General features: G+C 31.2%; 1 protein-coding gene and 1 long non-coding RNA gene across 6 annotated transcripts in view; one reads left to right on the top strand and one right to left on the bottom strand.

Annotated features, from left to right (window-relative positions):
- LOC143254148 (uncharacterized) overlaps positions 1-27,967 on the bottom strand; it is a 420,077-nt gene that overhangs the window by 76,920 nt on the left and 315,190 nt on the right. The window contains exons 1-3 of one of the 5 annotated variants that reach the window (XR_013029973.1): positions 13,960-14,092; positions 12,838-13,274; positions 11,792-11,940 (exon numbers count right to left, since the gene is read on the bottom strand). Coding sequence is in view for 3 of the 5 variants with exons in the window: in XM_076508946.1 (XP_076365061.1) it covers positions 12,891-13,274; positions 13,960-13,977 (402 nt within the window). In the remaining 2 variants the exon portion in view is untranslated. Of the gene's footprint in view, positions 1-11,791; positions 11,941-12,837; positions 13,275-13,959; positions 14,093-27,967 lie in introns of those variants that run through there. The other 4 variants (XM_076508945.1, XR_013029974.1, XM_076508946.1 and 1 more) reach the window with 4 other exon arrangements.
- On the top strand, positions 126-14,037 carry LOC143254172 (uncharacterized). The gene is made up of 2 exons (XR_013030058.1): positions 126-423; positions 5,663-14,037. It is a non-coding gene; the product is annotated as an uncharacterized LOC143254172 (long non-coding RNA).

Here is a 27,967-nt window from a genome sequence, read left to right as displayed (position 1 = left end):
AGTATGTCAAGAACATCTATAACGAGGTAAGCTGATACTGTTACTGATGATTATAGCGTAAGACCACATGGTCCTGATCAACTCAACCAGAAGTAATCCTTACCCCAATAAGAAGACGAGTGAAGTGCTAATCACAAGTAGCTACTTTGAATAAAAAATGACATTAATAGATTTAAAGCTAGCTCTAGTTACGAAACTTGTGTTGTGCTACAAGCTTTTAACAATATGTTAAGCCATATGCGTAGCTGTAATTAGAACTACGTAGACAATATAGGATGTGTATGAACACTGCTATATAGTTATATAAATATGTGTGTGTGTGGTTATAAGACACTTGTCTTTGTATGTTTTAGTAGTTGACATATGAGTAGGTTTAATTCGGTGATTATTCTATGGATAAGTACTAAGAGAGCGGCACAGTATGTGAGTATTGTATCACTAAAAAGTAAGACGGGCATGATTTTTATTTGAGAAGGTTTTTATATTATCAAGAGATAAGTGGATAATTGTTGAAAATATACCGTTTCCACAATACTTTCGATTAATAGTTTGATTCTTATAGCAAAACCACGCCGGGCTATCTGCTGAGCTCACGGAGGGGAATCGAACCCCTGATTTTAGTGTTGTAAATCCATGGACATACCGCTGTGCTACCGGGTGGCGGTTCGGAAAGTACGGCGTAATGTTGTGTGACAAATCACGGAACAGCGATTCTATATTTAGAAAAGATCTTACAGGAAGGATTATTTAAGATCTGTTAGACCTATGTTCGACGATATCTCATTAAGAGAGAAGATTTTTTATTAGATTTAAAGGATATTAACGATAACTTTCCGACTTCTGATCGCATTCCACAAAAACGTTGTTTACTAGACGCTGGGGGAAATGTTTTGTAATTTTTGTTTCGAAAAGTAACCATGGACGGTCTATGTGAATTAAACAGAAAATAGAACATCAAACACAAGTATCTATAGAAATGGTTAATTTAAAGGGCAACTAAAATGAACTCATTAAATCAGGCACTTGAATTACATGACCACGAAATTAAAAAAGTGTCCCAAGCCCCAGTAAACATTACTACCACTTTGATACAAACCAAAATTAGTCCGTCTGAGCTTCAAAATGAAAGATCTGAAATGTTAGTTTCAACTATAGTATTTAGAATAACTGAAAACAATTATCATTTGTAGTTGGAAGTAGTGGGACTGAGTTATATAAGTTAGTACAAGCATTGTATGTAGGTGTAGAGAGAAAGTTGAGTTTATACTTTATACGTCCAAATATATAGAAAGAAATATTGTATGAATTTGAAAATACTTAGAATCTGTGAAGCCTACAAATGGAGAAGAGATTTATGTGCATTATTTATAAACTGAAGTAAAGACAGCTGCAGTAAAGGATACACTGCGAGTGTTCATAGAGATACCTTTATTGCAACAGATAGAAGTTTCAAATTATATAGGATTATGTCCTTACCCTTACACTTTACCTTAAACAATTTGTTAGCTCTAACTGTGGAAATAACAGAGGAATATATGCTGAAATATGTTGAAGGTCCACTTAGAGTATGTGACCCTGAGCTATGTAAAAATAGAATAATTATCACTAAACAATTTTTTTTTTTTTACAATAATAAGACACCATTAACTTGGTTATATTAAACGTAAAATAAGAGCTTGCCTTGTCGATACTAGGCCCTAAATAAAATATAAATCGGTTTCATTATCGAACAGAAGTAATCACATTAAAGAATAGTGGATATCTCAGACTGGTTAGAACTTGTTCTACTCATATCTCATGAATTACATTATCCTATAGTTTTAGAAGTAAACCTAAATATACAAGAAATCTGTTAAATATAAGAGTACCCGACAGGCAAGAACTCTTTACTGTAAAAGAGTTACAGTTAATTCAAAATATAAATGTAGATTCGAATCAGAAAGGACTGTCAAACATATAAGATATAATCTGAAACTTGACCTATTCGAAAGCTGGGTAAATTATCAACGAATTTCAACAGCATGTACACAACGTGAGAGTAACAGCAGAAGGAAGAAGTTTGGGAAGTGAAAGTTGACTGATTCAGTCATTATGTTTTTGTTGCAGTAATACTATTAAGTACGGTGCTATACACAGGACGTGAAGATTTGCTTTACTGATATTTTGAAAGTTAGATGGGCTGTGTAAATACAAAAATAATACCAGAATAGGGCCAGTTAACAACAGAAGGTTGTCTTACCCACAGGCTACCGAAGTAATTGAATTATTTGACGATAGCTCATCTGATTTTGATGTAGAGTGATTTATGGGAGTAATTCATGTAAATATTAAATTAGTAACTAACTGGCGAGGTTAGTTAATCATAAAATAAATATATAGATCAAAATTAATAACATTAATTTATATATATATATATTACAAAAATGAAAATTTCGATAACCGGTATATAAGGACAATATTAATTTGCCACAGACGATAACAAAAGAAGTTATCAATTATTTCCACAAAACAGTTAATCAGTGACAGATAAAAGAATACCTACATTACGATAATGTTTTCAAGTAGAAAAAAATGTGAGCCAAGAAGTTTTAACTCATATATCGAAGTGCGTGTAATACAGTGAAGAGCGCGAGTAGTTACAACGTTCCAGTCCGAGAAACATTTCCTGTGTGAGCTCTAAGAGAAGACCAGAGAATAACTAGGAGTAGACGCAAGAAGAATGAAGACGTATCTTGATTGTTACAGATTGTGTACAATTTGATATATTAATCAAACGTAATACAACATAAAGTACACGTATATTAAACTATTTCTTCTTAATTTGGGGACCTGCATGGGCAGGTGGGTTAAGACGTTAGTATCGTAATCTGTGGATCGTGGGTTCGAATCCCAGTCGCATCAAATATGCTCGCACTTTCAACCGTGGGGACGTTATAATGTGACGTTCAATCCCATTATTCGTCGGTAAAAGAGTAGACCAAGAGTTGGCGATGGGTGGTCATGACGAACTGCCTTCCCTCTAATCTTTCACTGCTAAATCATGGACGGTTAGCGCAGATAGCCCTTGAATAGCTTTGCGCGAAATTCAACACAAACAAACAAACTTCTTCATTTGGAGTTCCTTTTATTATGAAGTATTACATTGGTAAAGAATATTATGTGTAAAATTTAGTATCATTCAATGTGTTTACTAACCATTACTATATATGTGAACAACTTTATAATGAATACATGGAATATGTATATAAATATACATTATTAACAGAAGATTGTTAATTGTGATGAATGCAAGATGTAAGGATGGAAAGAAAGAAAGAGCTTTCACGATCAGATCTTTATCAGAAATATAATTTTTTTTTAAACAGGTCGCAATTTTAGAAGCCTCGTATTATGTTGGTTAATAATAAGATGTGTGATACAGGATGCAGTGTAGTGTGAGTACACACGTGCATAGAACAATGATGATTAGAGGACAACAATGATTTTATAAAACATGTTGAGAAAATTTCCGCTGCTCCTTTAGCGTTTAGTCTGTAATTACTCGACTCTTTGCAAGGTTAGTAAAGGGTTATGGAAACAATGGATCCTCCATTAATGAGTGGAACAAAGAAGAAACTGACAGTTTGACACAACTACAGTATGAGATAAAGTTACAAAGATTGTTTACTTACAACTTTAAAACTTCCTCAAATGTAAATAGCTGGCTTATTGATCATATATCGATAATAAGAATGTGAGTATTGATACAAGATCAATCTCAGGGTCAAATATTTGACCAGTACTAATATTTTTTCTAAAACATTTCTTTTGAATTATCAACACTCGATATAAATCCTACGAAACTATTTCTTCTAGAACGGATTATTGAAAGTTTTGTTTTAACTATAAATTACACTTTGTTTCTCACTTTATTCAGTTTATTGTTTACTGCTTTCTATTACGAAAAAAATCACACTAAAATTAAAGCAAGGTTTTTTATTTAAAACTTAGTTTGCAGTAATTCAAGTATATATTTTTCTGGCACAATATAACCTATTGTTAATTGAATGGAGGTAAGATTTCAGAACATCATTTCTATCGCCGAGAATCCTGATCCTAAGAAGCTGTAAAAATAAAAACATATCAAAAGTTTCATATAAGTTGAGTTAAAAGTACAAAGTTGTCGATGTTGTTATAAATATGTTATTTGATTAACTTTACGATTTTTATCGGATTGGGGATGTTTATTCGTGATGACGAGAAATCCACTTCAAGTAAAATTGTATCTCAGGAGATTTGGTGTGAGTATTAAAACTTTTATTAAGATAAAAGTAGAGAACAACGTTTCAACTTTCTTAGGACATCTTGAGGTTAACAAAGAGTTCGTAACTTTCTCTTTGTTAGATTGCGGAAGTTTTTGTTTGAAGACAACTACAAATTATGTGATTACTGTTGTAATTGGTTTCAATATGCACAAAATATGTATAATATTTTGAACAACTATTCCACTTATGAATCTCCTCCTATTTTCTTACACGTGATTGAAAAGTAGAATTGAAATGTTCTATTCTTACTCTTTAATAAAACTGAAGACTACTTATTCTGCACAAATACAACAATCTTCTCTCTTTTCTCAACGAGATATCGATGACATTAGTGACTTTAATCGCTAGTATCTGGTTTAGGTTCTCTGCCATAATTAAACTTCAGATACCCCATTGTGTAGCTTTGCATTAAGAAAACAATGTGAGCGAAGGCCCTTATGTTTCTCATTTCATACCTAATATGTTTTATAATGCGTATAAATTTTATGCTCTTATATATTACACATTATTTAGAAAAACAATTTTAATATGTAAGAAAATGTTTACTTTTTCTTGCTTCTGGGCAGAAACTGTTCTTTCCCAATTGCTTATGCCTAAAGTAAATGGAAGAGGTCTAAGTTTCTCTTTAAACTTTGCTCTTGTGACTTGGGTAACGAAATTTTTAAATTTACCAATTTTCCAGAACATTCCAGGTATATTCAGTGCTGAGTAGCTGATAGAAAATTTTCTCGACTTTACAAGAATTTTCAAGAACATTCTATAATGTAGTAAAACTAACAAGCATTTTCTAGAAAGTTGTAGAATTTACTAGAATCTTGAAGAGCCTTTTAGAGTTTTCAAGAGCTTTCCATAGTAATATATACACAGGAGTTCACCACTCACACTTCAATTTAGTCTAGCTACCTAAGTGAACACATAGAGCAATCTCATTTTATCAGAGATGGCATCAAGAAGCTGCAAGCATTCTGTTATTATGTGGTCAATTTATCAAAACGAGAGTGAAAAAGGATTCTGTGACAGCATCTGCTAAAATGTTTAAGGCCTACAAGGTATATTTCGACATTCCTGTCGGGGATCAATACAAATCCTAGGGAAATCATTTTACCTGCGAACACTGTAAAAATACTTTAGGTAAAGCGGACACCTTTTGCTTGGTTGAATAGTAAGATTTTATATTATACAAATTTTAGACCTTTTAAAATTTAAATGTTTCTGACTTATATTTTTTTTAATTTACGATTGTATAGAAAAATGTCACATATAAAATATTTTGCATGAACTTCTTACACATTAGTTGTAGATGAAATACATTTATTCTTCGTAATAACTTTATTTTCCTCTTTTGCTGGATGTTACAGAGGGGAAAAGAGAGTCATAAAGTTTTTATTCCAAGAATTTGGCGTGAACCAGCTGGCTACTTAGGCAATCGCTACTTTTGGATGGTGGATCCTTCCAAACCTTGGAAAGGGAAAAAAGTTTAGGCAGCTTTGACTCAGTGGTTTTAGGCTTCTTCGGCACTCACATGGCCTAAAATTATGTGGAACTGTTTGAGGATCTGGTGAAGAACTACGGCAAAATGGGCCGCTGGATGTTCCTGAAAATACATATCCTTGACTATCATCTTCACAAATTTAAGGAGAACATGGTAGCATACTCAGAGGAGCAAAGCGAGTGATTCCACCAAGATATATTAGACTTTGAGCGCTGCTATCAAGGAGTTTATAACAAAAACATGCTGGGGGTTGATAGGTGAAAGTCATTTACATTACAATCGCAATTTTCGAAAAGCTACTTACTTCTAAACATTTTTGTTCATTTGTCTATAACTTTAATATGAACACGTGTACATTTTGATTCATGTTTTGTTTTATTCAGACCTCATGTACATGAAAATGTGCAAATTTGCCCGTTTTCACATCATAAATAGGTTAATTTCCAAATTTCGTTATCCAAGTATCAAAAGCCAAGTTTGAAGGGAATAATGGCCATTTTCTGTACTTTCACAACATAAACAGTTAAGAAATAACACATACTATCCAGGAAAAAAATTGTGTTACATAGTGTTATTTGTATTAACTATCAGAAAGCAGCAACTTCTGAAAATGTTCAAAAAATTTAAAAACATTACACTTAACAAAGCAGCTTCTTCCAAAAAAATTAACAAACTAGTGAAGATACGGTGTAATAGTTACTAGAAGACCAGATTATATATTCTTATGTCATGTGAGATAATATTCTCGTTGTTGAAACAAATATTACATAAATCACGGATTATGAAACTCTGGGAATACTCTTTCAGCAACTAGAGGACAGGCCTGCTTTGTTGTCAAAACCACTTTTATTTCAATCTTTCCCCATATCTACATGACGACCATAACCATTGTGGATGTTTCGAGGTATTTCGTTAATTTCGTTTTTCGCCTAACTTCCTGCAGTGTAGACCGTAATAACCAAACGCAGAATGAAAACCTGTAATAAAATAAATATCAAAATTCAGGTTTTTTTAATGAAACTATGACCATTAAGACACAAACAAGCTACTCGTTTGGTCCATGAAGAAACTATGTAGATCCAAAGTTCTTTTACAGAGACATATAATATACAAACACACACAAACTAGTACGATGAAAATTAGACTATCATACAACATTTTCTCCATAAAGCTTTAAGACTTTATTTTGAAATTTTCTTACATAGAACAGATTAAGTATAAAATAATGACATTATTCATGTTAGTCTAAATCGTGTATCCTAAATTTCATTAAAATTGTAATGGAAATAACAAATGATTAATTAATTTAGTGAATCTAGTCAACATAAACGTTATTTTACGGATGTTGTGACAGATACCTGTCGAGGATCTTGGTGGGAAATCCAACATAATTCTTCCTGTTTGTTGTTTATGTGATGCGAACATTTTTCACAGCGCTGTTTTACTGTTAATTGTTTTATACTAAAATTTCACCTTTCTAAGAATTATGTTAAAAATTTATATTTAACTAACAATGTCCCATAATAACATAAGGTTTTTTATCGTTAGAAATTAATATTGGTCTAATTATCTCATATTATTCTGACTAGAAAAGTGCCACTTCTCATATTTGAATGATACCATGCAACAAATACAACTGTTTCTCTGTGGTTTTACAATTTAACCGATAATTAACTTATAGAATAAACTATAGAACACTTCCCACTGTCCTCATATTCATTAGACTGCAATAAGGGAAAATACGATGACATCAGCTGAATGTTAGTTGGTCATGTTAACAATATTCTTCAAATTTACAAATTTATATTATGTGTAATTATGACGCAATCATACCGAAAGCCATAGCTCTGAATTACGAAACGGTTTTAACACAAATTGTTACTTATTGCTTTTAAATTATACAAATGTCATAATGAAGATTATTGTAGATTATTACCTTCATATCGCGTTTAGAAATAGCCTAGATCTCACGCACATTGTCATATTACAGCTATTAATAAGTGGAAATCTCTTGAGTTCATCAGTACTCACGTAAGAAGATTGGTCAAAAAAAATAAGGAACATACAATGTAATTGTCGTTCTGTTTTAAAAGACTGGAAATCCATAGATAAGATACATTTCTCTTTCGCTTGTTTCCCTCAATTACTTAAGTTCTCCATTTACCAAACCTTGTTAAGGATTACTGCTAGCATAGAAATATTCATTGACGGATCATGTTAACAACAGATTTCTACCTGGACATCAAAATAATAATAATTGAATTCTGTAAACTACCGAGAAACCTTTGACAGAAATTATCATAAACTGACCTCACAAAAACGGTGAAATATCGGTAAGACATTTTACCAAATGTACTTTTTTGTTTAGAAAACTCAGTATAAAACGTTCAGAGTCATCGCATCCATGTGCATTTATAAATTAATAGTTAAATTATTTTCTATATAAATGTAAATAAATATCTATATGTATATAATATATATAATAACAGTCTTGTGTAAAACTATTGGTCTGTCTGTAAAGGTCTTTTTTTTTGACGAGTTGATCGACCCAGACCCAACATGAAATGCTAATGTAAAATTCCGAAATCAAATTCATATCAAATTTTCCTAAACGTTAAAAATAGAAAAATATTTTTTATATATTAATTCTCAGATCGTTACTGCAGGAACTTTCGTAAATAATGTTCAACGGGATATTAATGTGTCTGAACAAGACAGACTAATGTTCTGTCGATACATTTGGTATGCTCTCTCAGAACGTTAATTTTCTTTCTGAGGCTGATGTACTTTCAAAAACCGACTTCATGCCAAATAGTCATTGTGGTGTTTTATCGTCAGTTCGTGCAAAAATAAATTATATTTATTAAATTTATAATTACATTAAGAACGTGTTTCAGGTAGTGTTGCTTATATTATGTGGAAAAATGTTAAGGTTAGGTACATCAGTGAACTACCGGTTTAGCAACTTTATTATCTGAAACAACGTCTAGAAAAGTAATGGTTGTTTTGTATCAAAAGACTGGAAATCTATAGATAAGTCACATTTCTCTTTCGCTTGTTTTTTCTTAATAACTTTCTTAAATTCTCCATTTACAAAACTTTATGTATTTTTTTCCCCATAGAAATATTCCTAACAAATCAGTACGTACAAATGTTTCATATTAAAACGTAATATGAACACTTAAGATATTATGGTTTTGTGGTAAACAACGTATAAATTATGGTATATTTTTGTTACTTATTTTTTCACTTTTCTATAAGTGCATTCAGTTTGTTTCCCAGAAACAAAAATATTAAAATACTCAAATGGAATTATAAATTAGTTGTAATTCTTTAGGATTTTGTTCGATCTTGATAAACGTGATTTTAGCGATTTCGATTACCAGACAAAGATTTTATATAATTTTAAGCTTTGTTGTTTATATCATTATGCAGCATTTCAATTGATATTTATGTTTAAGTGTTGTTAGAAACCAGGATAAAAAACTGAACATTTGCTAATAAAAACCACTTAACTATGAGATGATTTGATGTTATTTATCTCGTGTTTTGATGTCAATTGTAACGTCAGTTGCAAAAGAAGTACTTTTTCATTCGTTCCAAAACATATACTCTTCAAGATGCATATCATATTTAAAAGAATCGTGTGTAAATGAGTCTGAAACATTGCCTAAAGGCCCTTCCGAGGTCAATAGGATCCAATTTCTGTTTGAATCCATGAGATAAACAATTTCAAATACATTTAAAACATTCTTTATTGATGTAACTTTAGACACGAAGTTTTCATCATTTCGTTTACATTTAAGGGCATCGAAGAGCTGATTAGAAGACTTAGTGTGATAACTGATATTTAACTAAACAACATGTCTTGAGTTTCGATTTCGTATAAAACAACATGTTGGTACTTTGTAGAACCCTTACTTTTAATTTCGTGAAGTGTGAAGGCTCAGTCAAATTTAAGAGGCTTAGTTAGGCTTAACACGGAATGTTATACGATACTGTCACATTGTTCATTTCAAAACATTAATGCCACAATTTATTAGATTTGCCTGTTGATTTAGTAACAATATCTGCATATTGTAATAAAATTATTGCAATGTCCAAAAAAACGAAATCTGTGATACGTAAAACTTGACATCAAAAGATAAATCACACTTAGAAATCTTACACTTTGTTTTAAAAGTTGAGTTTGAAATTTTTGTGACATATCTCCTTATGATGATACAAAAACGACTTCCTATCAAAAGGAAAACATACGAAGTATAGCATATTATGTCTTTTCTCAGAGGAACACCCATCCCACCCTCTAATCCCCAGTAATATTTTATATAATGTTCCAGAATGCTGAACGTTTCGATACCAGTGGAACACATATCCCATGTGTACACTTTTTGGGTGGAATCGAACCCCCGATTTTAGCGTGGTTAGTTCGTAGACGTACCTCTGCACCAGCGGGGCACAACGTATAGTGAGAGCCACCGACTTCGTGCAACAAGTTTTATGTTGTGGGAAGTTTTAATTTTTGTGTCTCTTCCCAGTAAATATGAAGAACCGCTCACTCTTCGTATGATTGCGATACAACCTTGTTAATAGGGTTAATAGTTACGAATTTTCTTTGAATAACCCAAATTATTACAATCGTTTCATCTTAGAAACATGAACCTTCTTATAGTCTTGTCTAATTTTATTTTTCCGTACATACGAAGAATCACAAAAACTTTGTTTTAGGAACTTGAACGATTACATAAAACATATAATAAAGTGATTTTGTTTCCTCGGGATGGGACATAATACATGTTTACCCAATAGATAAATTCCTTATATTCACACATCGTTGTTTACCAACTTATAATTGGCCAGCTGTAAACTGAAACTGTAACTAGTTTAGTTGTATGAAAAGGTTTCACACAAATTAAATGTGTTTTGTTACCCATATTTTTTCTATAACTCCTCTGTTTCATAAATATGGTCATTATAAAACTTATTTATTTTCTTTCAGAAAGTTTATTCTAAAGAAGTATTTAATCCACATATTTTTAGATGAATTACATTATGACAAGATTACAAAATATAAGATTATTCGTTTCTTAGTATTTCACGAAAAAAATTATTGTGTATATTTTCTCATCACCCGTGTATTTCTCCCAGTGTTTGTACTTGTATTAGATTAATTTAACACAACTATGGATGGAAAGAAAACTATAAAATATGATGAACTTTGTAGAATGGACGGTAACTGCTTGTTGTGGAAACACAAGTGTAGAGGACGACGTTTCGAAAGTCTTCCGCCTTTCGTCTTCTAGTCGACATGAAGACATATTTGTTTAACTACACGGTCAAATGTTTCATCCTGAGATTTATTAATTGTAGTGACAAACGTGAAATTTGGTTGTCACTATAAAGTCAATATCGATGTAACATTTCTTGAAGAATGTTTATAAAAGTTTTTGATAAATATTAAGAATAAATTAAGCTAAAATATAAAAACATATATTTATAAATGATGCTGCCATCTATTGGTACAAAAATATTTAATATGAATTTCACCCTGGAACTTAAAAGTGTATATCAATTTCTCCCACATATCTGTTAGTTCCCATAAAGGATGTCAAAAATATTACATTTCTGGTAAACACTGTTTATCATAAACTTAACATTATGTTTACATGAATCAAACTTTATTCAGTTTATAAGTTGAAACTGACAACGCTGTGGATTTAATAAACGAGTCTAAATATTATAAAACTACACGTGAGGTTTTCTTTAATAAACCCATTGATTAATTTCGTTATTCAAATAATCTTGTCAAAATATACTAATAATAAACTAGCCTAACTAAGCATTTGATTCTGTATCGAAACGTGTTCCTGGTAAAGAAGAAACACACAGACAAACAGATAAACAAAAGTTTTCTTTTCACTATAAATTACACTTTATTTCTTACTTTATTTACTTTATTGTTCTTTATTTTCTGTTACGTAAAAATCAAACTCAATTTCAATGCAAAGTTTATTTATATCAAAATTCAGTTTACAGTAATTTCAGTATATTTGTCTTTCCTTATATAACCTACGGGTTGTTGATTGAAGAAAGGAAAGATTTCACAAAATCATTTCTATCGGCGATAATCCAAATTCTAAGAAGCTGTAAAAAGAAAAACATATATCCAGTTTAATATAAGTTGAATTAAAAGGACAAAACTGTCGATGTTGTTGTAAGTTATTTTATTATAACATATAAATATATATATATACAAGTCGGATCTTGTGTAACAAATAATATATCACAGACGCTATTTATGAATCTCCTCCTATTTCCTATTACAGCTAATTGTAAAGTACATGTTAAAATGTTCCATTCTTACCCTTTAATAAAACTGAAAATTACTTATGATGTACAACAATAACAGTCCTTTCTCTTCTCCCAACGACTTATCAATAACTTTAGTGACTTAAATCGCTAATATCTGATGTAGGTTATATGCGATAAACGAAGCTCACATACACCACTGTGTAGTTTGTATTAAATAAACAACGTGAGTTGATGCTCTAATATTTCTCATTTCATACCAATACGTTTTTCTAATGTGTATAAAATTTAAGCTCTTAGACATTACACATAAATTAGAAAACTTATTACTTATATTAACACTGAGAAATTGAAAACTCTTTAAATATTCAACAATTTTAAAAACAGTAAAGTTCACAATGCAGCTTCTTACAAAAGCTAAAAAAAAGGTGATGATATGGAGTGTTTATTATTAAAAGACCAGAGAATGCATTCTTATATCATGTAAGATAATGTTCACATCAATAAGAAAGACATAAACTAAGTCACAAATTATGAAAATTTTGGACTACTTTTTTGCTAATGAGAGGACAAGTATGTTTCATACGATAAGGATTTCAATAAACAATCCTCAGATACACGAGCCGAAAGGTATGGCCTGGTGGTTAAATTGATTAACATTATTATTAGAAAAGTGAAACTTTGAAACACTTCCGCATTTACATGTTGATATTATTACTTATTTATACTAACATGAACATAGAAATTAAGTGAGTTGTTACTAATTACCCTCCGCCAATACGATTTTATGTGTCCAAATGTAAACTGTCATTCATTCTTCGCTCACTATACAACATTCCTATATTTCCTTCGGAAATGACTTGTCTTGCTTTTCGTGTTCCTCTTCTTAACCCATCTATTAAGTTAGGGTCACTGTCAAAAACCAAACCTACGTCTGGGTCTCTTCTAAACATATTCTTCTCGTATCTTCCTTTACCATTATATATTCTGAAATCTTTTTTCTTATCAAAACCACTTTTATTCCCACGTCTGCCAAGAGCTCTACTATTTCTCCCTATATCTCCGTAACAATTATAACCATTGTGGATGTTTCGGGTTAGTTTGTCACTTCCGTTTTCAGCGTAACTTCCTACAGAGTAGACCGTAATCACCAAAAGTAGAATGAACTTCTGTAAAAAAATTAGTAAGTTTATGTGAAACTATGACCATTAAAAACAAACTACTTGCTTCTTCTGTGAGGAAATTCTGTAGACCCATAGTTATTTCACAGAGAGAAACAGTAACACAAACTAGTACGATGTAAATTAGCTTATCCTATAACTTTTCCCCATAAAGTTTTAATATTTTATTGTTAAATGTTCAAACATAGAACAGACTATGTATAAAATAAATGGCATTATTCATGTTTAGTCTAAATCGTTTAGCCTAATTTGTATTAATAACTGTAATAGAAATGACTGATTAATTTAGTGAATGTAGTCAACATAAAGATTATTTTACTGGTGTTGTAACAGATTCAGCGCGAGGAACTTGATCGAAAATTCAACATAATTTTCTTGTTTGTTGTTTTATATGATGAGAGCGTTTGTCACAGTATTATTTTACTGGGAATTCTGTAATACTGAAATAGAATACCTTTCTAATAATTATGTTATCAATTTATATTTCACTAACAATGTAATGAGATCAGGTCTCTTATGAACAGAAATTAATTTTGGTCTATTTATCTCATATTATTCTGCCACTTCTCACACTGGAATAATACCATGCACCAAATACTACTATTTGTCTCCGGTGAGCTGTAATAGACTTTAACCGATAAGTAACTTACAGAATAAGCTGTAAAACACTTACCACTAGCCTCATCTTCATTCCAGTACAATAAGCAAAAAAGACCTTGATATCGGCTCTAAGTAAGTTCGTTATGTTAATAGTGTTCTTCAAATTTACGAACTTTTATAGCGTATTGTAAATACGCAATCATAGTGAAGGTCACAGCTCTGAGTTACGAAACTGTTATAACCCAGATTACTATTTCCTGATTTCAAATTATACAAAGGTCATACTTTATAATTGGCTTCTTCTCCAGATGCATTGACAAGCGAATTTAAATCACAAATCAACGCGACAAACTTTATAGAAATGTTTTCTTTCTAACACTGATGTATGGTATCATGTTGAATAAGCCTTATGGGGTTTATATAACTTTTTTTTTCCAAAAGTAAAACACAGAGTTATTCGTTACCCTTCGTTTCAATCTGAATTATTAAAAACTTAATAATTTGTTTCTTTTAATGTTATACATTATTATTATTTATTTGTTTGTCACACTCCAAACGAGTTTAGGTTAGGAACAGTTACGTTATGTTATGTGAAACTTTTTTAAATAAGTTTATTTAAGGCTATTTAGGTAAAAATTTAACATTTTACTTAAATTATACATTATACGGTGCGTCCAATAATTATTTCTTAATGATTTTGTGTTCTATTTTCATAGTGCAGACAACTGAATATACGGAGACATCAGCAGAGAGACCGATATGACTTTACTATAATAAAAACAATTGTTTCTCAGTTGGTATAGTATGTGTGATTAACAACTCATGTTCTCATTAAATAAGTTTCATTGGTGTTTCAATAAAAAGCTGTAAACAAATCTAAAATCGATGTGAATATTTACTTTACTTTACCAGCTTGTTTCCGTGTAATTGGTACGTGCTTCGTATGGAATGTTCTATTCTTCTTTTGAGGATAGTTACACTATCTTTGAGAATTTTAATACCTGTAATATAGGTTATGTTATATCGAATGAATCGATAGATTTCTCATTAAATTTTGATCCTTTCTGTGTCATTAGATCAAAACCTAGTGAATATAGAAATACTGTTTGACCTTTAACAGTTTTAATGAATCTTATTAAATTGTGCAATAATATGGTACACTGTTTTCCGTTATCGCAGGTAATCTGTAGCCATGCAGGAAATATGGAAGTGTTAATGTAAAGTAAAGCCAAAGACACTGTTCTACAACACTCTTTCAGTTCATTATTGAAAAGGAAACGACGAAAATATGTCAATAGAAATATTGTATGTTGGGACTGGAATTGACAAAAATGGAGAAATCTATAAACTTAAGTTTTATTTTTTTAATTGTTTTGAAACCATGATTTCATTTGATAAATAAATATGTTCTATCAAATATTGTCTGGAATATAGTGATATCTGGTGTGACTCAAGCAGTTTAAAAATAACTTTTTTGTTTATGTGTCTGTCGACAAATGAAATTTTGATTCAAGATTATGATAAAATCCCATCTAATAAAGATTTCTGACTGTAGATGACGGTAAAGCACCAACAGTGAATTTAATTAGTCTTACCGCCACTTCTTCAATTTCTTAAAATAAAAATAATGGAAAGATACCATGGTATCTTATAAAATAACTGTATTATCAAAAAAAGCTTCGACTGTCACCAATCCTGCTTAATTCCATTTAAATATTAAAATTGATCTGTTGATTTAACGTGAGTGTGTAGCCTAATAATTTGTGATTTAGATTATGAGATTAGTGAACAAAATAAAGATGAGTTAATAAATAACTTGCTGCCTGATCAAAAAGCGGAAACGATTGCTGAAGCAATTGCAAATAACATAATAGCGAGACACGGTGTAACCCAATACTTTCTGATGACAAATCAGGTAATAGCAATCTGATGTCCAGTAACGATGATACAAGGAGGAACTAAGAACTATTACACCTTATTTAGATGATATCTTGTTGACATTTGAAAATTTGTTATTAAAATTAAAGTATATTAAATATAGCATCACGATTTCCGATCGGATTCCATGAAAACGTGGTTAAATAGACGCAGGTGAAAATGCTTTCAAATTTTTGTTCGCATAAGTAAATACAAACGATTTACGTCAATTAAACAAGAAAATCGAACAACAAAGACAGGTATAAATATAAATGGTTAACTTAACATGTCACTGTAATGAACTGATTAAACCAGTCTCTTCAATTAGATGACCAGAAATTCTCCTAAGTCTTAGTAAACATTAGAAACTTTTGTTTTTCTGAAGTATGGTATGAAGATATGTTTCAGTTAAAATCTATTGCTAAAAGAATGTCAAAAATTACCTTATTTTATATATATATAATTTACTTAATGTGACCTGTGATTGATATGAAAGACGCTTTAAGGGGCTTAATTAAAGTTGTCAAGTTCATAAGAAATGTATATGATAAATTTTGTGAGGAATTATATAGCTGTATTTATATCAACGTATCTATGTTAGTGTAATGTGTAAGGTTTGTTTTGTTTTGAATTTCGCGCAAAGCTACACAAGGGTTATCTGCGTTGCCGTCTCTAATTTAGCAGTATGAGACAAGAGGGAAGTCAGCTAGTCATCACCACTTGGACTACTCTTATACCAACGCATAGTGGGATTGACCATCACGTTATAACGACCCCAGGGTCGAAAGAGTGAGTATGTTTGGTGTGACGGGATTCAAACCCTCGACTCTCAGATTACAATTTGAGCGCCCTAACCACGTGGCCATGCCAGGCTCATCTACTTTTATTTAAATTATTAAAAAAACAAGACAACATGAAGTACAAACAATAAATATTTTATTAAACACGTAGATATGACGTGACCTGACAGAAAGGTAGCGTTCGACTATTACATAATGTGCTTGTCTCGGATCCCAAACACGGCTATCGAACATGTTCACCTTTTTAGCACATGTGAGCGTTATAAGATTATGGTCAATGCCGCTATTGTTTCGTAAAATAATAGCTCAAGAGTTGGTGATGGGTGGTGTTGACCAGCTGCCTTCCCTCTAGTCTTTCACTCCTAAATTAGGGACGGCTAGCACAGATAGCCCTTGAGTAGCTTTGTGCGAAATTCCAAAAACCAACAAACAAACATTTTCACTTTTTTATTACTGCATTCAGTTTTTTTTTTCCAAAAATAAAAGTATTGAAATACTCAAATGGAATTATTATCTACTTCAAATTCTCTTCGGTTTGTTCAATTTTTAAACATGATTTTAACGATTTCGAATACCAGACAACAATATTTAAGTAATTTTACGTTTCGTTTTTTCTCTCATTATGTAGCAATTCACTAGATGCTTATGTTTACGTGTTGTTAGAAACATTTAAAAACAATCTTTTTGATGTTACTTTAGACACAAAGTTTTCAGCATCTCGTTTGCCTTTAAGGGTCAAATACTTTCAGACGTTTAGAAAAATGTCAAGGGCGTAGTGTACTAGGAAGTTCTGAGTAGAAGTCTCAGTGTGATAACTGATATCTAACTAAACAACTTGTTTTGAATTTTGATTTCGTTCAAAATAACATGTTGGCACTGAGTAAAACCCCTACATTTAATTTCGTGAAATGTGAAGACTCAGTCATATTTAACAGACTTAGTTAAGCCTAACACGCAAAGTTGTAGGTGTGACTTTAAAGTAATATCGTTCATTATACGATACTCTCATATGGTTTATTTCAAAACATCTCTTCCACAAGTTATCAGACAGGCCTGTTGGTTTAGTAATAGTATCTGCATATTCTAATAAAATTATTCCAATGCCCGAAAAAACTAAATCTGTCATACTTAAAACTTGACGTCAGAACATATATCACACTTAGGTTTCTTACACTTCGTTGTAAAAGTTGAGTTTGATTTTCTGAGAGATATCTTCTTATGATAATATAAAAACGACTTCCTATCAAAAGTAGAACATATAAAGTATAGAATATTAGGCCTTTTCTCAGCGGAATCACACATCCACACCTAATTACCAATTAAAATTTATATAATGTTCCATGATACTGAACATTTCGAAACCTGTTGAACAAATATCCCAAGTAGACCCTTCTGTATTTGTGTACATAACTTGAAACAACCAACTGAACTGTCCTGAACAGTACAGCAACACTATCCAGTTAGGGTTCATGTCAACAGGAACAAAACATTTTTGTGATTGAATATATGTTGACTTACATATTTATGTTTCGTTTGCTGTCCTTGTTTAATGACGTCACTGGGTTTATAACGGGTAGTGTGTGTGTTTGTGTTTTTTTATAGGAAAGACACATCGGGCTATTTGCTGTGTCCACCTAGGGGAATCAAACCTCAGATTTTAGCGTTGTAACTCCGTAGACTTAACGCTTTACCAGCGAAGGTCAAAGTAAAGCGAGTATAGCGTCAGTAAATATAAGGTAGAACCGCTCGTTCTTCAGACGAGTGTTATAGAACCAAGTTAATGGTAACGAATTTTCTTTGAACAACTCAAATTATTATAATCTTCTCGTCTTACAAACAGGAAGCTTCTTATACTCTTATCTCAGGATCCAGGGAAGCCTGATCATATTTTTGTGTACATACGAAGAATCACGAAAATCTTTGTTTCAGGAACTTGAAAGATAACATACAATAATGAGACGAAAGAACAAAGAACAACTTTATGAAGATATTTTTGTTTTACCTACGGTTTTGTCGTTAATAAAAACTAAAGAAAATATACCAAAAAATAACAACGTAGAGGTTCAAAGCAAGCTTTATCTCAAACCACACATGAGTACAATCCATTAATAAAAGGTGAAACAATGTATGCCATGAACTAATTAAAGAATTTAATTAAATAACGAATATTTATAAGTTAGTTTGTTTTTGAATTTCGCGCACGAAATTCAAAATTTAATTCAATCGAAATTTAAAATTCATATAGCCCTATACGAGGGCTATATGCGCTAGCCGTCCATAATTTAGCAATGTAAGAAGGCAGATAGTTATCACCAACCACTGCCAACTCTTTCGCTACTCTTTTAACAACGAATCGTGGGATTCACCGTCACATTATAATTCTCACACGGGTGAAAGGGCGAGCATATTTGGTGCGACTGGTGTTTAGTCATGAAAATACGAAAAAAATATATATTTCGTTAAACTGGATATGTTTCCTCTTCACCTTTTCAAAATTCTTAACTTTAATGACAATAGCAAAGGTGCCTCGGTTTAATATTCTGTAGACCACAATCTACTGCCTGGTACGTTTTTTTTCATTACCACGATAATAAAATTGGGCTTTTCAGTGAGTTTTTTTGTTTTGTGAAATATATCGCCCTCTCGTGGCACAGAGACATATCTGCGGACTTACAAAACTAGAAACCGACTTTCGATACACGTGGTGAGCAAAGCACAGATAGCCCTTTGCGAAGCTTTGTGTTTAACCTTAAACAATCATGAGATATATCCACCACAATCAACACAAGTAAATGTCGTATTTATAACATAAGTATCGAAACTTTTATAAGGACAAGTTATTCCGCGGTTGCATTGAATATGACGTACGATGTTACAAACACCTTTGTTATCAAAATAACTAACATTGTTACGTAGAACTGAATGTACAAGAGCCTCATAAACGTACATAAATAAAGCTAAGAAAAGAAATGCAGTTTAACAACAGACAAATAATCATTCAAATTTTGTTTTGACGTAAAGTTTGTTGATACTAATAGTTAACATTCTCTACAGTTGTTGGGATGGTGTATCCTTTAGAAATAGAGTTAAAACTTTGTTTAGTTTCGTTTGTTTGTGAATTTCGTGAAAAGCTACACGAGGGTTTTCTGCGTTAGCTATCCCTAATTTAGCAGTATAAGACTAGAAGGAAGGCAACTTGTCGTCACCTCTCACCCTTAGTCCTGGGTTACTCTTTTAACAACGAATAATGAGATTGCACGTCACATTATAACGTCCACATAGCTGAAAGAGCGACCATATTTTTTGTGACGGGGATTCGAACTTGCGACCCTCAGATTAGGAATCGAGCTCTCTACCCAAGTGGCAGCTAAAGCGTAACAAGAAAAAAAAGATGAAATATAAAGTTTTGAATTTGAATTTGTATGTTCCTCGAGTTTAGATTATGATGCTCTAGTAATGTATAAAAAATCTAAGAGCCATATCGTATCTTCATCGGCCTCCACAGCTGCTAAATCGTTTCTCGGAGAAACCATCCTCCCCTCAACTCGTTCCAAATGAAATTTTGTATATTGTTAAAAAATTGTAAAAAATCTGTTTGTCTGTGTTTCTCCTTTACCAGGAACACGTTTCGATAGAGAATCAAATGCATGGTTAGGCTAGTTTATTATTAGTCTATTTTGACAAGATTATTTGAATAACGAAATTAATATATGGGTTTATTAAAGAAAAACGTTACGTATAGTTTTATAATGTTTAGACTCATTTATTGATTCCACAGCGTAGTTAATTTCAACTTATAAACTGAATAAAGTTTGATACATGTAAAGATAATGTTAAGTTTATACTGAAAAGGGTTTACCAGAAATGTAATATTTTTGACATCCTTTATGGGAACTAACAGATATGTGGGAGAAAATGATATACACTTTTAAGTTCCAGGGTGAAATTCATATTAAATATTTTTGTACCAATAGATGGCAGCATCATTTATAAATAGTTGTTTTAAAATTTTAGAATAATGTATTCTTAATATATATGAAAAATATATATATATATGAATGTTTATAAACATTCTTCAAGAAATGTTACATCTTTATTGACGATTCACTGACAACCAAATTTCATCTTTTCCACTACAATTAATAAATCTCAGGATAAAACATTTGACCGTGTAGTAAAACAAATATGACTTCAAGTCGACTTGAAGACGAAAGGCGGAAGACTTAGGCCCGGCATGGCCAAGCGTGTTAAGGCGTGCGACTCGTAATCTAAGGGTCGCGGGTTCGCATCCTCTTCGCGCCAAACATGCTTGCCCTTTCAGCCGTTGGGGCATTATAATGTTACGGTGAATCATACTATTCGTTGGTAAAAGAGTAGCCCAAATGTTGGTGGTGGGTGGTGATGACTAGCTGCCTTCCCTCTAGTCTTACACTACTAAATTAGGGACGGTTAGCACAGATAGACCTCGAGTAGCTTTGTGCGAAATTCAAAACAAAGAAACAAAACGGAAAACTTTTGAAACGTCGTCCTCTACACTTGTTTCTCCACAACAAGCAGTTGCCGTCCATTCTACGAAGTTCATCATATTTTATAGTTTTCTTCCCATCCGTATTTGTGTTAAATCAATCTAATACAAGTACAAACACTGGGAGACATACACGGGTGATGAGAAAATATACACAAGAATTTTTAATTTCGTGAAATACTAAGAAACGAATAATCTTGTTTTTTTCAATCTTCTCATAATGTAATTCATTTTTAAATTATAACTGGATTAAATACTTATTTAGAATAAACTTTCTAAAACGAAGTAAATAAGTTTTATAATGACCATGTTTATAATACAGAGGAGTTAAAGAAAAAATATGGAAAACAAAACACATTTAAGTTGTGTGGTAACTATTCATACACCTAAACTAGTTATAGTTTCAGTTTACAGTTGAACAATAATAAGTTGGTAAACAACGATGTGTGAATATAAGGAATTTATCTATTTTGTAAACATGTATTATGTCCCATCCCGAGAAAACAAAATCACTTCATTATATGTTTTATGTAATCGTTCAAGTTCTTAAAACAAAGTCAAGTGATTAATATAGCTACTTGAGAATAAGATTTATACTTATTAATATCGATAATATCCCTTAAGATCAAAGTTATTTCTAAAGAAGATATCAAGCTGATAATGTAGAATAATTACAATAAAAAAGTGAATAAAACGAAAAACTAATAAACATTATAACATAAATATTTACTTCACATGAAACATTAGTGTTAGTTCTACTAATTTCTTAAACTTTGCATTTTCTGTAGAGTTCCTCAGAGATTTTTAACAAGTAGAAGAGTTTATCAAAAGAGTACTACAACCACACAATATGTACATAATATGTATTGCTGAAGGCGTGTTTCTTTTCAGACCGGGTTATAAACGGCAAATATTGTTAAAAATATTTGGAATACTATTTACTCAAGAAATACTATTTAAGTTAGCCTTTTGATGCATAATAACTTATGGACATTATAAATTTAGTATATTACAGACATTATAATAAACAAAGTTAGTGAAACTAACCTGAAAAAAGAAAGGAAGATGCCATACGAAGAACATACCAATGTTTCGGAAACATGAAAGTAAAGTATTTCAAACATTTGAATTGATTTCAAATAAATTTATTCATTTTTTAACAACTATTAAATTCATGATTTCAAATTATACAAAGGTCATTCTTTATAATTGGCTTCTTCTCCAGATGCATTGAGAAGCGACTTTAAATCACAAATCAACGCTACAAACTTTATAGAAATGTTTTTAGTTTTCTTTCTGATACTGATGTGTTTTCAAAGTACGATATCGTGTTGAATAAGCCTGATGGGGTTTATATAACTTCGTCCAAAAGTAAAATATAATTTTGTTACAATCTGAATTATTTTGCGTAAAAACTTTAATTTGTTTATTTTCATTTAACACATTATTATTATTTATATGTTTGTCACACTCCAAACGAGTTTAGGTTAAGTACAGTTATGTTATGTTTTATTTAATTTTATTTAAGTTATACGTTATACGGTGTGTCCAATAATTACACCTTAATGATTTATTGTTCTATGTTTCACAGTAGAGACAACTGAATATACGGAACATTCAGCAGAGAGACCGATGTGGCTTTACAATAATAAAAACACGCAAACACAACTGAATATAAATAAACTTTCCGAACGTTAATTTTTATTGTTACGTACTTATTTAATAACATTTTTTTAGTTTGTTTAGCATGTATGATTAACAGCTCATGTTCTCATTAAATAATTTATTCTATCTTCATTGGAATTGACAAAAATGGAGAAATCTATAAACTTAAGTTTTGATTTTTTAAAATATTCTGAAATCATGATTTCTTTTGATGAATATTTCTTATCAAAGATTGAGGATTTAGTGCCATCTGGTGTGACTCAAACAGTTTAAAAAACTTTTTTGTGATGTCATAGCTACTTAGACAAATGACCCTCAGATTTCGCGTCGCACGCCTTAACACGTTTGGTCAACACAAGCATGGACGAGAGATGACAATATGTACATGAAAAGGTTTTTATTTATGAATAAGAGTAAAAGAATAAAAAACTTTTTATATTGTGTTTTTTTCATCATGTAATTCATATTTAGGAAATATGTGGATTAAACAATTATTTAGAATAAACTTTCTGAAATAAAATGTATAAGTTTTTACCACCATATCAGAACCATATTTATAATATTGAGGAATCGTTATAAATACACAAGTAAAAGCGACACATTAAAGTTGTGTGATAACTACAAATTCAACTAAACTAGTTCATAGTTTCAGTTTATTATTGACTAATAAGAAGTTGATAAACAACATGATGTAATGAAGTGACTTGTTGGGTAAACATGTATTGTGCTCAATTACAAAGAAACAAAATATTTTCATGCTGCATTTTTCCCCATAACTTATTATTATAGCAGTATAATAAGTTTCATTACTTAAGTATTACTGAACAACAGAAACCTGCAATGGTTTTATTGTATTAAAATGTTCTTATGTAATACAGTAATTCCTGTCTACTGAATCCAGAAATTATAACCATTTTTCTCCATCAAGTGCAGATTTCTGGAAAAGTGTCATATGTACTTTCACCAAAGTGACACATTTCGATTGAATTCAAGTCACATTTTACTATTCATAAAATGTTGACAACCAGAGTCTGTATATTTCTCTAGACCAATTACAAAACGAGAATCTCATCGATTATTATAGTACCCATGAGAAACACACCGCTAGTATATAAACGGTTAACAGGCGCCTGATGTGTCATTTCTGAAGAGTTTGTTTATTTTTAAATTTCGTGCAAAGCTACTCGAGAGATATCTGCGCTAACCGTCCCTAATTTAGCAGTGTAAGACTAAAGAGAAGGCTGCTAGTCATCACTACCTACTGCCAACTCTTGGGCTCTTCTTTTACTAACGAATAGTGAGATTGACAGTCACATTTAACGCCCCCACGCCTAAAATGGCGAGCATGTTTGGTGCGACAGCGATTCAAACCCGCGACCCTTAGGTTACGAGTCGAGCACCTTAACCCACCTGGCCATGCTGGGTCCTTTCTGGATAGTATCTGATTCTGCGTGCACTTTGATACTTTTTCCTTTTCAGTATTATTTGTTCGTCGTCATGGCAGCGACAGGTCGTGTAAATGATTCAAATATATTATAATACATTTGTAAATAGGAAACAATGACAAAACATTACAAGATTTCTCAAAAACATGCATGGTTGCAATACTCGGAATAAAAAGGAAATTTCTTATTTAAACTTCATTTTGTTATAAGACCTGATGTAGCTGCATTTATTTCAACAGACACTATTGATACAGTAATATCTGATTCTGAATTTGATGTCATTAGAAATGATTATAAAGTGTGTTTTCAACCTGAAACATCTGGTGAACCATATCTTTTCACACAAGATGAAATTATTGATTTGGTGATAGATTTGAACCTTTAAAAGATTCTCCAGTTTCTACCGGTTATAGGTTTTATATTAAGAGCTTACTTCTTCTAGGAACATCACATTACTGGTACAGATATAATGAAAAAGATTTTATACTTTTTTCGCATCGTGGTTCTCTGGTTTATTGCACTAATATTGCACAATTAATACCAACACTAGGAGCTGCAATAAATGAGCAGAGTGAATAGTGATTGTTCACTGATTCCTCCAAAATAAGTCTGAAAGGTGTTCTACACAATAGTAACCTATATGTATCTGTTCCTACTGCTCATTTTCTTCATATGAAAATCTCGAACTTCTTCTTAATAAGGTCAATTACAAAGAACATCATTGGCTACTTTATGGATATTTAAAAGTTTTTTTGTATGCTGTAAAGTTGACAATCGAAATATGCAGAATTTCATATATTTTGAAATAGTCAAATAACAAAGCATGAAACGCAGCCCAACCTAACCAGCTCTCATGCTTCATCTGTGAATGCGGCAGCAACGTACGTATTAAAGAGTGGATAAAAAAACAATGACCACACAATTTAAGCCTAACATTAGGTTGATAAATAAAAGATAGACTACAACACGTAGTTTTAGGAATAAAAGTCAAGTATTTCACATAAAGATATCAAGATGAATGATGATTTATATTCGTTTCTCATCAATTTTCTTCCCGTTTCTTCAGTTTCTTTACATTGCTCTTGAAAAACATAATAATAAAAAGTGTTCATCGTGATAAACGAAATAATAATTGGACCTGAGTAAGAGTTTGTTTTCATCCTGTTTTTAAACAATTTCCACGTCATAGAAAAAATAAAAATTAATTTCGAAGTCTGCGTATCTGAATCATGGAAAATCTTTACTTAAAAACGGGTGGGGTGGGTTGAGAAAAATTTTTATATAGGGGAGCAAACAACGTTTCGATCTTCTTCGGTCATCGTCAGGTTCACAAAGAATATAGGTATAAAGGTGTTCCTTTGTATTGGTTTATTTTGGGTTTGAGATGTTGCATAAGTAAGAATTCTTTGATTTTGCGTTTGTTTATGTTTGTTTATTATTTAGTATTTAGGTGTTTTCTACGGTTATGTTGTGTTTATTTGATTTTCAGTGTTCGAAAACGTGATCAGGTGACTTTTTGTGTTTTTTTAATCTGGTTTTCATTTTCCTACTTGTTTCTCCAATATAGAAGTCGTGGAGTTGTCATATTTTATTTTATAAATAATATTTGTGTGGTGTTTGCCAAAAAATATGTATTTAAACATCTAAGCACGCTTTCTACATTTCTGCACTCAGTAAAACAACCCCCCCTTAAACATGTGATCAGCTCTCGGTCAATTACCACTTTCTTTCTTTGTGAATCTGACGATGACCGAAGAAGGTCGAAATGTTGTTCGCTCCTCTACATAAAAATTTGTTTCAACCCAAACCATCCGTTTTAAGAAATATATTTTTTTCTACAAGTGAATTTTCTCGTCATCACTGATTATGGAAAATCTGTTTTGAAAACCAGGATAAATTATATCTCATTTAAATGTCATACATGTCAGGCTTATGAAATATTGCAAAAACTCTTTGTAACATTATTCAAAACTCAATGTGCAGTGATATTATTGGGCCACACTCTCACATGATATCAACAGATCAATTTTAATAATTAATTAGCCAAACCTCAAAGTTAGTTTATGGATTATAAAGTAGGGTTGGCTCAAGTCAAAGCACGATTTCATAATATAGTTTTTTTTTTATTATACACTAAAACATCTACCCACCTATTTTCATTTTAATAAATCAAATCGTTGTCCGTAAGATGAATGAAAAGTCACTATTAATGCTTTACTGCCATCCACAGTCAGATATCATTATCAGATGGGATTTTATCATCATCTTAAATTAAAATCTCATTTCTGGACAGGTACATAGCGAAAAAAATTTCTTTATCTTCTTTTCTAGTGCGTGACTTTCAATAGATAGCGCTATATTCTTGGAGGACAACTTTCCTTTTCGAAATGAAATTATGGTTTACGAAAATTTTAAAACACATAACTTAAGTTTACAGATTTCTCCGTTTTTGGAAATTCCATTTCCAACGTATGATATTTTATTACCAACGGGGATCAGAATTTCATAATTAATAAAGTGATTAATATAACTAATTGAGAATAAGATTTATACTTATTACAAGCCGTAATATTGAAAATATCACACAAGATCTTTGTTATTTCAAACCAAGATATAAGGCTAATAATACTTATGAAAAGTGAATAAAATTAAAATTTAAGGAACATTATAACACATTTATACTTCACATAAGACATTTGTGTTAGACTTGTTACATTGTTTACCTTTATAGTTTTTATTTAGTTCTTTAGAAATTTTCATTAAGCAGAAGAATTTATAATAATAGTATTAACACTACACAATACATATGTGACATATATTGCTGACTACGTGTTTCTTTTCAGACCGGTTTATATACAATAAACATAGTTTGTGGAATACTATTTACGTAAGCATTTGATACAACATACATTATACATATTACAAATTAAATATATTAAAGACATTATAATCAGTAAAATTAGTGAAACTAACCTTAAAAGAACAACAGAGCATACTTTACGAAGCACGTATGAATGAATTGAAAACAAGAGAGTAAAGTATATTAAACATTTGTAATGATTTCAGATCTGTTCATATAATCTTAAAACAGTTCTTAATTGAAACTTTAACGTGCATAAAAATCGTATATAATTAGAACATTAGTTGTAAATTATACATGCTATACCAACTAAACAAAATATATTATAAAATAAGTTCCTCTCAATAAAGCGTTCGGAAAATTTATTTATATTCATTTGTAAACTTTTCACTTAAAGTAGCTAAACCTAAACTAAGGAGGAAACTTTCACATAACATAACGTAACTGTACCTAACTTAAACTCTAAAGGAACGTTTCAGTATGACAGATAAATAAATAATAATAAAGTGATATAATAGAAAACAAATAATTCAGATATTGATGAAGAGAAACAAAAACTCTGTAATTTATTTTAGTATGAACTGACGATATAAAAACCATTATCATTATTTGGCATGATGCCGGACTTTAAAAATACATCAGTATCAGAAAGAAATTAAAAACATTGCTATAAAATTTATGACGTTGATTTATATTCGTTTGCCAATACATCTGAAGAAAAAGTTAATTATAGAGTACGACGTAAAAACCAATGAGTAGAAAGTTTCATCAAAGCAGTTTCGTAACTCACAGCTATGGCCTTAAGTGTGATTGTGTCATATCACCACAATATGTAAATACGAATAGTAGAAAAATACTTTTAACATAAC

Source organism: Tachypleus tridentatus, chromosome 6, assembly GCF_004210375.1.
Source record: "Tachypleus tridentatus isolate NWPU-2018 chromosome 6, ASM421037v1, whole genome shotgun sequence".
NCBI classification, from domain to species: Eukaryota; Metazoa; Arthropoda; class Merostomata; order Xiphosura; family Limulidae; genus Tachypleus; species Tachypleus tridentatus.
This window is presented reverse-complemented; position numbering and strand designations above follow the sequence as displayed.